This window comes from Myotis daubentonii, chromosome 17 (genome assembly GCF_963259705.1).
Source record: "Myotis daubentonii chromosome 17, mMyoDau2.1, whole genome shotgun sequence".
Lineage (NCBI taxonomy): Eukaryota > Metazoa > Chordata > Mammalia > Chiroptera > Vespertilionidae > Myotis > Myotis daubentonii.
The window spans coordinates 40107568-40120297 of NC_081856.1; the positions used below are offsets into that span (position 1 = coordinate 40107568).

Sequence of the window (12730 nt, forward strand, 5' to 3'; positions counted from 1 at the left end):
GAACACGGTCACAAAAATAGCAGGGACTAGATATTCATTAATTGGGCAGATATTTACTGAGCGCCTGTGTGTCCAAGCATTGTTCTTGGCACTGAGGATACAAAAGGGGAAGAAAAAATATATGGTCCCTTCCTTGATAGAGCTTCCATGTTCGCCAAAGTTTTGATTTTATAGAAGAGTTATCTAATTTAGGCTCATTTCCCAGATAGTAAGAAATGCCGGAGAGATTGATTTGAGTCAAGCCGCGTGGAGACTTTGAGTGGCACCGTTAGTTGTTCTTAATTTCCTCATATACTGCTGCTTCTCGATACACATTTCACAAAGCAAAGGCGTGTGCGCGAACTTGTTTATTCAGTCCATGAATGCCCACAGGGTGTTGAGGGCATCATGGGCTGAGGAGAGACAAACACGTGAAGAACATGACTTATATGTGCACAGTGGTTGGGTCAGTCCAGGCAGACAGCTTTGGTGACTTTTAACCAGTTCTGTCACAGCCCCTGAGAGTGGCCAGCACGTCCTTACTGTTGCTGTGGCGCCTGGGCACGTGGAGCTCCCGGGAAAATGAAGATGTGGCAGCCACAGTATTAGGCCTGGTCAGGACCCGCTAAGAGCTCAGTGCTGAGCAGGGAGTTGCAGGAAGGGACTAACATGGATTATGTTGAGGAAGCGGAAGGGCTCTCAGGAGATGGCTTATAAGGCAAGGGTATTATTTTAATAGGAGTGTAGGAACAGCAGAGAAAGAGCTTGCTAGAGTGGGAGGTGCTGGGTGAGCAATGAAAGGATATGGGATAGGTAGGGGGACTGGGTTGGAAATGAGTCCTTGGAAATGGAAGAAATGACTATTTTCAAGAGTGAAGAGAGAACTAGGTTTAGATTTCAGCTGATTTCTAACTAATCAAACCAGCTCTTACATTTGGAACCAGGAAGGACACCCCTGGAACTCTGCTGGGGTTCCTACTCCAGGTTTACACAACTGCCCTGGCGGCTTACGGAGAGAATCTCTCGTCATTCATGCTCACACGAGAGAAGCCGGTCTCTGGACAGGCTGTCATACGTCAGTTACCACACTTGTGCCCTGGACTGAAAATGCACCCGACCCCACCAAGCTGGACAGACACATCAGTGGCACACAGACTGTAAAGCCAGCGGTCACCCTCGCCGTTGTCACCCGAGGACAGCAGAGCCTGCGGGTGACTCTCCGTAACCCTGCGATCCGTGGAGGCCACACCGACCCAGAAACCCCACCCGTTCCACGCACAGCCTGTGAGCTGCTGAGGCACCTCATCAGAAAGCACCCCAATCCGGAGCAACAACCGTCTTTAAAATGAGCAGCTTTTAATGATGTGAGCAGAAACCCTTGGGCACTTTAAAGAACTGCTCTCCGGAGGGCCGACTGCTAAGAGCAGCAGTCTGCCTGGTAGGCAGAGGGAGGAAAGATCCTTCCGCTGTCTCTAAACCACAGGGGTCCAAGGAATGAGCTGCAGCCGGCTTGGGGTGGGATTTGGAGGGGGTGGGGTGTCAGGAGAAGAGACACCAGAGAAAGTCATGCATACAAAGTCTGTAAAGAAAATGTTTTATTTAAAGTGTTAAATACCATCACCAGAATGAGTTTGATTTACATTAGTTGGTGTTCTTTACAGGACTAATCTGCCCTTTTTTTTATTTTTTTATTTTCCAACTGGAATTCCCTTTAGTTTTTAAAACATACTATGTACAGGGCAGCAATGGTCACTGGAATAGTGCTATTTACATGACTAAACCACAAGTCGAGGTGCAGACATGTGAAAATTAAAAAAAAAATACACCAACTTTTAAATAAATACTGCACAATGACGCGTATGTACAAATATTCCATACAGTCATGTCCTTCTTATTAAAATTAGAAAGAATTTATATAGGAATATACACAAAAGATTATGTGACCGCGTCTTAGTGTCAGGGGGATGGTAAACGTTTATTCTAAGGGAGAGGATAGACTCTGCAGGTCTATGAAACCAATTGTTGCTGGTACACAGGTGTCTAGATGACTTCAGTCAAGTTTTACTCATTCTCTGAACGACTCTTCCCGGGGCCATCACAGATCTCAGAATGCTGAGACACACTCTCGGTGTTATTTCATAGCGCACCACATAAAGAGAAGGCATTTTTAGTGATACTCATTTTAACTTTTGCACCATAGCAAGCATGACAGTTTTAAATGGTCACCGCTCAATTTAAAAAGAGAGAAAGAAAAAAAAAAGCAATTTTTGTGCATGGCCTTAAAGAAATGACATGGATGTGGATTTCAATAGTCATTGCAAGAGATTAAATCAACCTCTGTGTTACAGAATGTACATAAAGAAACAGGAAGTCCGGGTGGTTTATTACGTTAACCAGCGAGTTTTCCGCCACACAGGGGGCCTTTAAGAGAAATCTGACCTCGTAGCACCACCCAATGGCAATAACTGTCTGTAAAATCAAAGGCAGGGGTCTGACTTGGGATTTGGGTGTGGACTTTTGGTGATGGCATCAAAGAACTATGAATAGGCAGAATGACCGCCTTTGAGTCATCTAAAAATTGGAGCTTTAAAATTATTTGTTGCAAATTCATGTTTACTCTATTTATTTAGAAATACAATTTGTGAAAAATTGAATTTTACTACAGAAAAAAATGAATTAATAAACAGCCCTGTGTTCCAGGGCCCCAAAGTTTTAGCAGTGTTTCTATTCACATAGTAAATGGAAACTGGCTAAAGAAATTGCTTTAATTAATTAAAAAGCGAAACCCAAGACCTTGTAGAAATAATACTTTAACCCCTGTATGAATAATGCTGGTGCTAACAACAAATTCACTGGACATTACAATGGCCACATGATTTTAGAATTTTCCTGTAAACTAAACTTGGAAGGCGAAAATAAAATTACCATGCACTCACTGGACAACACATTGCAAAAGTTCAACTATCTTCCTTATCAAATACATGCTGACTTACTTTAGTGCACTCCCAAGTCATGTTGCAAAATCCTTTCCAACATGCTTGAAATACAGAAAGCTCTTAAATTTTTTCCCCTTGAGAAATTCATAAATTCAGAAGCATCTACAGCTCTGAATCAAACCTGGGGTACAAGAGAGTATCAGGTCAAAAACTGGTAATTGTTTAGAATAATGTTCACTCTGGTAGAGAGAAAGAAAATAAAAGATTAAAAGAGGGAGGAGAGGAAAAGGAAGGAGAAATATGTGAACAATTTGCACATATTGAACTTCATTAGATATGTATATTTAACATGGAAATAAATGGAATATTCACTTATTTGTCACAAAGAGAATTTTAAGGAACTTCTAGAAAGTATTTTCTTTTGTAATGTCTGCCAAAACACAGACTATGATTAAATAATAAACATGGCGTGTCTTTGGATCACCCTGTTGCATTCTTGCCCCTTTTTAAAACCATGCACTAGTGAAAGTTATTTTTAAAAATAATATAAATTGTTGAAAATGGCTGAGTTTTATTCTTTTTTTGTTTGGTTGGTTTTTTTTGCAAGTTGCAGCCCCAAGAAAATAACTTAAGTATTCAGCTAATCTGTGTCCATGCAGAAAGGTTTCTTTAATTTCATTCAGTACAGTGTAGCCACAGAATTTTGTTTCCCACAGTCCAATGCATCTTGGCGTGAGGGAGTGAGGGCTGCTGGGGCTCCGAGGTCTGCCCAGGTGCACGCTGGCCTGGCTGCACCCAGCCGCTGCCCAGGGAGCGCTGACACTCTGTCTGCCTCGGACCACTGCTCTGGTCTCCTGCTTTTCACCTGATGCTTCCTAGACTTCACTCCTTGACTTATCGCATGGCTTAGTGGCTGTATCGCTCACTCCATTTCTGTGGCATAGCAGGGCTTTGGGGGTCAGAGAAATGAAGAAAAAGGAACGGTAAAAAGATAAAGGTGCCATTGAAAAGGGCTTTTGTTGCATGAGACTGACTGATTCTTTGAGATTAATCCATGGCTTCAGATTGGACCAAAATTTGAGTGTTACTGAACTCCAAACCTGACAGTTCTTCACCGCGCTGCTCTCTCACCTGAGGGCCTTCTTTAGGGCACAATGTGTGCGACTTCCTCTGAGAACACAGGATCGCTTTGTATCCCTAGAAACAGGCTCAGAAGACACAACATTAAGCATGCAGTGTTACCAGGGTTAGCGACCTGTGATTTTTTTTTTTTTTTGTAACGCTGGTTGCTATGACAACAGTTTTACAGCTGCTATGAACGAGAGTAAGAAGGTCCCGTTGAACTTTCCAGAGATGACTGGGATGCTCTTCTTGTCAGAGGGGCCAACGTTGGATCTACGAGGGAGGAAGTGGGGAAAAGTTTGAACCATCCAATCACCATGTTGGACAGCTCCAGTTCATCTAAAAGTATCTGGGCCACTCCCATGAAAGATTTGTGATCCATGCGGCCATAATCTCCCCAGACAATGATCTGTTGGCAAAATAAAAAGGAGAATAATGGTAGTACAATCATGTGTTTAAAAACTTGGAAACTAAAATACATTCAGTGCTGGCATCAAACATCACGTTCAATAGTTGTATTGACTACTGGGATCGCTGTCTTTCACTACCAGAATCCAAAGGTGTATTAGGAAAACTCTATCTAAAGTGTGAAGACCGTAAGTAGTCCAGGGAGGTTGGAGTTCACATGTGATGGGGTTGGCTAGTCTACACTTCACTTTAAAGGAAACAACAGTGTCTGTAGCTTTACAGCACGGGCCACTGCTTTGAAGTGTCCCAAGAATTTCAGCGGTGAGGAGCAGAAAAGCACGTGGTAAGCAAGGATGCTGGCGACAAGGTCTGACTCCATGAAAGCGCGTTCCTAGGTTAAGGGATAAACAATTCAGTAAATACCTGTAAGACCTTCCCTTGGGGACTTTCTTCGAAAGATAACAGCTGCTGGTATAGGGGTTCCAGCGTTTTTCGTGCCACTTTTGTTTTCTTTTTGGCTACGCAGACTCCATTATCCAGTAGATACACCTTTACGTACGGTGCTGGGGGAAGAAAAGACAGAGGAGAGTGAAGTGATGCGCTGTGGTTATGAAATACCCAACTCATGGGTGACATCTGCCACAGGTTAACCTTGTCAGAAAGAGCTGGCAACCTACAGTCACCGGCCTTTCCACGTTAGGGAGACAAAAGATAACTATCAGCTAGCTATTCAGGCAGTTTCAGGCAACGTCGACAGCCTCTGAAATGATTACAATTTGCCATCAACAGGTTATACAGATTTGCATTAACTACGGTCAAATGCTTCTAGTCCCTACCAGTACTCAAGGGAGACCTCTTACGCTTCCATTTGTCAACACTTCAATCTAATCAGACATGCTTTAATCTATATTGTTTTATTCACCCATCCCCATGAATCACTTAGTTATCACTCAAGGGGGTTTTTATTTGGAGAGTAAATTTGTTTAATAAACACAAAGGGTTTGTTTATTCATGGTGGTGTGAGCACACGACGATGAGGCTGAGGTTCTGTATAATATGTCCAATTAGCTGGGAAGAGGAAACGAATTCTGAATTCCGTAGCTTGAGATTTATCTGACCGGCTCTTCATGAAAGCATTTTCATGCGTGTAGAAATGATCTTATTCTGTCCAAGGGAGTGGGTCGACTCGCTCCAAGAGCTGTCTAAATACACCTGCCTCAGTCACCACCGCAAGGCTGCACAGCAGGTCATCTACATTACAACTTAGAATTTCTGCAGGGGTGGCAAAGTTAAGAGACTCAAAATCACCAGCAGCCCGTGGAGGTGCTGAGGTGAGAAACCTCGTTTCAGAACCCTCAGTAGCTGTTCTGTCATCAGATCCGGACAGACATCCCTGCACAGTGCAGGAGTCTGAGGCACTGCCCGTGCTACAAGCAACTCAGCACACGCACGCCTTCAGTACGAAATATGTGGCATCGTGAAAATTGATCACGATGGGTTTCCTTTATGCACTACAGGAAGTAAGTCTTATCATGAGAATGACCTGCATAAACAGGCTTATGCTACTTTGGGGCCTGTATCTGTTTTTATTCCAATTCCAGGACCTAAGGGTTCCCGAGGAAAATTTTGAAGCTCCAGATAAATCGAAGAATAACACAAAACACCAGCTAATGAGAAAAGGAATTACTAATGGATGTGCTGTACGAAGTGAATGATCTGTGTGGTAGTTTTTATTGTGCAGCGGTTTCTACTACACACGTACGTACTTATCTAACAACATCTATTATCCCTACCGGGCCCCCCTCACTGGTGCTCACTCAGAACACACACACAAACTACTACAGGTAACTGACTCATCTTAGAATCCTCGATGACCTGAAAACAAAGTTTTCAGCAGCGAATAAAAAACAAAGTCTCCGAGTTGCAGGATGTGGACTGTGAGCAGTAATAGAAGACTCCCTTCTGCTTTTACCTGGCAGTGTCTTGGAACCTGGTTTGACAACAAGGCCACGGGCCCGGATGATTTCCACCTCCAGCTGTCCCTTTTTGTCCATCATGCCCACCTGAATGTCACCTGGTGGCATGGGAGGGAGAAACAAACAGAACTTAATACACAGATGCAGTCAGAAAAATGCTAGGCAAAGGCCTTGGCTTAACATCATTTCCCATTTGTTTTCCTAAATTCATATAGATTCCACATTTTATAAATAGCATCTCACTTTCAACAGCATATAAATGAAATGGGGGAAAAATTAGTTGAAGATTTTTTTTAAATTGCTAAAATATAAAATACTTATTCCTGCTGATAATGTAGTGGGGCCTTGACTTACGAGTGTCCAGACTAACGAGTTTTTTGAGATACCAGCTGCCTCTCGGCTGTTTTTTTGCATTGAGTTGACAGAGTAATTTGAGTTAATGAGCTCCTTAATGAGCTCAGTCTCGGAACGCATTAAACTCGTAAGTCAAGGCCCCACTGTACTGTTAAGAATCCCAGGAAATGACAGAATGTGATTCTCCACAATCTAAAAGAACAACAACAGAATCACGCGGCAGAAATCCTTACCCATTGCAGGTGTAGCCAGAGTCTGGCGCCCCACTAGCTGGGCAGGGCCAAGGCCATCCAGAAAATCGCTGAACTGGCTGTCAGAGGCCAAGCGGACACCGGGGAAGATCAGACTGAAAGCAGAATAACACATGGGATTAAACCCTCAACCTCTGTTTCCCATCAGCCAGCCCAGGTTTCCCGGTAGCCCCTTCCTGCAGGACCTGTGGGAACCGCTGCTTGGCCACGTGCATTGATTGGGTCCCATGGCCCTCCCTCCTTATTCTCTAGCGGCCCATGTGTGTCACCAGGAGCTCTGGTCACACTGGACTGCAGGCTTCTGCGTATGTGTCTTTCTCTACCTTGTCTGGAGGACATGGACTATGGTTTCCATTAACAGCGTTCAGGACATATTGAACACTTACTCTGTGACCGGCATTATCATATTTGATCATCTTAGCTGCCCTAGGAGATAGATGCCATTATTTAATCCATTTTATAGATGAAGAAACTTTTTTCATATCACTCCCACCAGCACACAAACATACCATTATTTCTTCTACCTTAAAAAAAAAAATTCCCTCCACTAACCCCACTTGCCTCTCCAGCTACCACCCCATTTCTCTCCTGAAACTCCTCGGAAGAGTTGTCTCTGTGTGCTCTTTTCACTGTCTTTCCTCTCACTCTCCCTTGAAACTCTACTACGTTTTTCCTTGCTCTCTTCCTTGCTTTATCTTCTCCACTCCACTAAAATGTCTCTGATCAAGGTTACCTAGTAGCCGCAGTGGTAAGTTGAACTGTTAGTACTCTGTACTAATTAGTATGGCTTAACTTAGCGTCATTTGACACAATAGATGCCTGTTTCTTCCTTGAAACCCGTTTTCCACTTTGTTTCCCAGACTCCCTAGCCCTGGTTTTACTTTTTGGCCACTTTACCGCAGTCTCCTTTGCTAGTTCTGCCTAAATATTGGGAGCTTGATCCTTTGACCTCTTATCATTTCCACGCCCTCATTCCCGTGGTAACCTCGTCCCGCCTCATGGTTTTAAACACCATCTATGCTGATGGTGCTAGAATGGCATCTCCAGCTTGGGACTCTCCCTTGGGCCGCAGTATTCCAACTGCTTTGTCAACATATCTGCTTGGATGGCTAATAGGCAATGAAATATAACTTGTCCCAAACCCCAAGCAAACAAAAAACACAAACTCTGTTCCCCTCAGAGGGTCCCCATCTGAATCCCCTTTACCCTTTCAATTAATCTTGGAGATGGCTTTCCTCTTTGTTATAGGTTGAACTGTGTTTCCCCCTCCCTCTCCCTCTGGGAAATTCATGTACTGAAGCCTTAATCCCCAGTATGACTATTGGGAGACCCGGCCTTTAAAGAGCTAATTAAGGTTAAGTGAGGTCACAAGGGTGGGGCCTTAATCTAATAGTATTGGTGTCTTTCTAAGGAGAGGGAGAGACGGCAGGGACATGCACCCACAGAGAGAAGACCCCGTGAGGACTCAGTGAGAAGGAGGCCAATGGTGAGGCAAGGGGAGGGGCCTCAGGAGAAATCAACCCTGCTGACACCTTGATCTCGGATTTCCAGCCTCCAGAATTATGAGGAAATATATTTCTGTTGTTTAAGCCACCCAGTCTGTGGTACTGTGTTATGGCAGCCATAGCAAACGAAGACACTCTCTTTTTCTCATGTCATACCACATGCATCAATATTACTGGCTCTACTATCAAAATACATCTAGAATCTGACCCCAATGCTGCTACCACTGTGGCCCAAGCCCTCATTTCCAGCTTCTGCATGACTGCAATAGCCTTCTGAGGGACCTCCCTGTTGCCACCTTTGCTCGCCACCCCCACAGCAGGCAGAGTGATGCCAGACGTCAGAGTGATGTCTTCTCAAAACCCTCCATTGACTTCTCATCCCTCAGAGTAAAAGCAAAGTCCTTACAATGATGTGTACAGACTACACAAACTGTCCATCCCTGCTCGCCACCTCTCAATTCCTAGTCTGTTACCACCTCTGCCCTACTCCAGTGCTGCCCTCCACTGCCGACGCCTGCCAAGCTCCTGCCTCAGGGCCCCAGCACCCCTTCAGCATAGAATGTTCCTCCCTCAAATATCCATATACTCACTAACGTCCTTCAGATCTTTACTTAGATGTCTCCTTTTCCCTGTCTACCCTACATAAAACCTTACACATACCCTGTATCATCTCTCTTCCTTTCTTTGTTTTTCACCTTAAAACTTATACTTCTTAATCTACTACATATTTTAATAGTTTTTCTTCTTTAATGGCTATCTTGTCTACTATACTATAGGTCTGGTGAAGGTAGAGTTTGTTTCTTTTCTTCTATTTTGTTCATTGATACATCTCCAGCACCTAGAACTGTGCCTGGGGCATTGTAAGCACTTAATGAGTAATTGTTAAGCTCAATCAATTAATTAAAACAAAGCCTAGAAACTCACCCAAGTTTCTACAGTGCCAAAAAACAGATGAGAACTTAAGCCTATATGATTCTCAAGTCCAAGGTCTTAACCACCCACTGATTTTGGCTCCCTTGTATGGCTTATATCCCCAACTCATAGCACAGTGCCCAGAACTCTAGGAGTTCTAAGTTCTGTTTGTTGAATGAATTTAGGAGTATTCATCCATTTCTCCAGTAAGACTATAAACATCTGAAGTGAGGGGTGGCGGCGTAAACTTTTGACACCCCTAACGTATCTATCTAACATGGTGCTTTGCAAAGACGAGTGCTCAGTGCACAATGACTTTGTACTCGAATCTCCCTCTCTTTTAAGGCATCCTTGATTCACATAGAATCCATGTCTTCCCCCAAACTTAGTCCCCAGATATACAGTTAATCCGAACATTGTGATGTTTCCATAAGTATCCCACATAACCTTATTTATAAGTGCAGAGAAGCCCTATACGGCTCTTCTGTTTATAGAATCGTGCTAGACAAATGGTCCGTAGGGCATATCATGAATACTCTGCCAGCAGCGCCTATGGCCTCACACCGGTGAACTGGCCCATGGGTGTTGTCTAAACAGCTGATGCTTCCGTGGGGATGACAGAGTGAAGTCAGAACACCCCACCTTCCTCTATTAATGTCACTTATGCACCATCTGCTGATCTGCAGTTGCTAATTACTGTTAGATTGCTGGCGACAAGGCTACACCATCTTCATAAATGCTCCCACAATATCTCAGGGGCAGCCGGCTCAAGGGGAAGCTGTGTGGTAACTGCGTACAGGGAAGGCTCCCGAGCTGTGGCATTCGGCTGCTACCTTTGTCTGCGCTGCTTGCTACTGCATGGAACCAGGCACCCAGCAGTGTTCTGTACTTCGCAGTAATGAGTCTCAGAGCAAAGGTTTATAAAATCAGCACTGTTCCACACAGCAGTGGCATGAGTGCTTATCATTTTTGTGCGTTTAGGTGTACTGTTTCAAGCTAGGGCCGATTTTCAATCGCATTTGCACTGTGAAAGTCCCATTTTAGCATCTTGCCATTAAAGCCCAACATTTTATCCCTAGACCTAGGTCCCGGGTATAAAAAGCCAGGTGATGCCACATTTCTCGGTGGCAGGGGAGCCACGTTCCCTCCACAGCAAACCGGTGAAAACCAAGATGGCACTGCAGGGTGGGAGGCAGTTTTTGTGACAGCAGAGAGAGGGGGCCTGGAGGGCTGCGCATCGCCGGTGGCCTCACTCACTTTCCTTCGGAGCTGTAGCTGTTCATGCTGCCGTCGGTGGACTCCCGGCTCGCCTGGCGGGTCATCCAGTTCCTCATCTCCACGGCCAGGCCTGTTTCTGTGCTCCTCTGCACCGTGCTGCGCAGCTTCTTACCGCCTGCCTCTGCACAGACAGAAGACAAAAGGGGTGACGGAGTGGCCATGGCCACCTGGCGAGAAGAAGGATCAGCCCACACTCCGAGGTCCTCAGAGGAAAAGAGCTGCGCTCTTATTCAGGAAACAGAGAGAAAAGGTGTTTCAGACAACGCCTTGTTGAGTGGGATGAACATTTTCTAAACGTCTTCAAGCACAAAATGCCATTGTTTTGTTTCCATTTAAAACAGTGTTCCAACTGGTAACGAAAGAAACAAAAAAGTTCAACCTCCGGGAAATATAATAAGGTGTGTTTTTATTGTAATATTTAAATGCAAGATCAACTCAAACCTGCCTTTTTCTTTTTCCTTTCTCTTTGGCATAGTAAAAGCACAAGGCTTTCACATGATTTCCAAAGAGCCGGTGGTGAGTAATACTCAATGCTTGCCTTAACTTTCATATGACATCCTGTTTTTTCTCGTTTTTTTTTGCAGGATGATTGATGTCAGAAGGCAAGGAAAGCTATCTAAGGGAGATAGCCTTGTTTGCTAATAGTTCCCCATCTCTTGGTAACTTTCAGAGAGATTCCCAAAGGAATACAAAAACCCAGCAATGTCCGGTAAAAAGAGCTTTTTAATATCTGGTCATGGGTAAGTCGTGTCCTCAAGGACCTTCAGCAGTTTGGATCAGTGTGGATATGAGGTTTACTCATAGAAGTCAATTAAAAGACCAAATAGGAAACGGAGTCAAGTACCACAGATGTGACAGAGGTGAGGAGTGCTATCTGAGAGGTCAGGGAGGAAGGAGCGTCCTCATAGAGGGAGTGGAATTTGAGCTGAGCTTGCAAAATGGGCAGGTTGGGGCCCAAGGAGAAGCAAGAGGGCAGTGCCTTTGCCGAGGGAACCAGCATGGACAAAGGCGTGAAGAGGATGTGCCGCTGAGCGATGGTGCAAATAACCAAAACATACGGAGGAGTGATGGTGGGGGTGGGTTAAATGATAAAGGGCCTTGCATGCTGGCATGCAGCGTTGAGAGACTACCAAAGCTGGGCCAACAGGGTGACAGTCCAAATGATCTGTAATACTTTACTTCTTGTCAGGTCTAAGTATTTATCGACATTGACCATGCGTATCATTAGCATTTTGGGGATTCAATAAGCTCTTTTAGTGTCTGATATTAATGAATTCATTTCAGATCAACACATATTTGCTGACATTGCCAGTGACTTGATGAAATTCCTTTCACCAAACCTCTCGTAGTATTTGCTCACCATTTGAAACACTGTTTTAAATTTTATCTATTCTCCACTCCCACCTTTAATGTACATCAAAATGCTTTAAAAAGTATATAATAAAGTAACAGTTATGACTCATTTCCAGCTCAGTTCCATAATCTAAGGTTGATATCTAAAATAATTGATAATCAACATGTTGTACTGATATGAACTTAAGATGATATAAAGTATCCTCCGTTGATGAGAGAAAGCTCTTCTTGACAGAGGAATGTTTGTTAAGAAATGTAAAAGGAGCCCGGCTGGTGTGGCTCAATGGTTGAGCATCGACCTATTATCCAGGAGGTCGCAGTTCCAGTCAGGGCACATGCTCAGTTGTAGGCTTAGTCCTCAGTAGCGGGTGGGCAGGAGGTAGCCAATCATTGATTCTCTCTCACCATTAGTGTTACTATCTCTCTCTCCCTCTTCCTTCCTCTCTGAAATCAACTATATATGAAATCTAAAAGGAATAAATTTTAAAATTACCAATTTGTAACCTCCAATGGAATGAATGATTCAAATAAGGCACATTGATGAATGCTAACATCACTAACTATTCATATGAGCCCCCCCCCCCACAAAAAAAAAATCTTTCCACGGATTAGTTCTACTTGCTAAAGGAAAATACACTTTTAACACTGGGAGACCT

General features: G+C 44.0%; 1 protein-coding gene across 50 annotated transcripts in view; it reads right to left on the reverse strand.

Annotated features, from left to right (window-relative positions):
• Window positions 1-1552: 1552 nt before the first annotated feature.
• The window catches only part of RIMS2 (regulating synaptic membrane exocytosis 2), a 341566-nt gene continuing 330388 nt past the window's right edge, over window positions 1553-12730 (reverse strand). For all 50 annotated transcript variants that reach the window (XM_059671962.1, XM_059671979.1, XM_059671970.1 and 47 more), the window contains 5 exons: window positions 10701-10842; window positions 7009-7121; window positions 6418-6519; window positions 4869-5008; window positions 1553-4446 (listed from right to left, as the gene is read on the reverse strand). In XM_059671962.1, coding sequence (XP_059527945.1) covers window positions 4228-4446; window positions 4869-5008; window positions 6418-6519; window positions 7009-7121; window positions 10701-10842 — 716 coding nt within the window. In that variant the 3' untranslated portion in view covers window positions 1553-4227. The remainder of the gene's footprint in view (window positions 4447-4868; window positions 5009-6417; window positions 6520-7008; window positions 7122-10700; window positions 10843-12730) is intronic.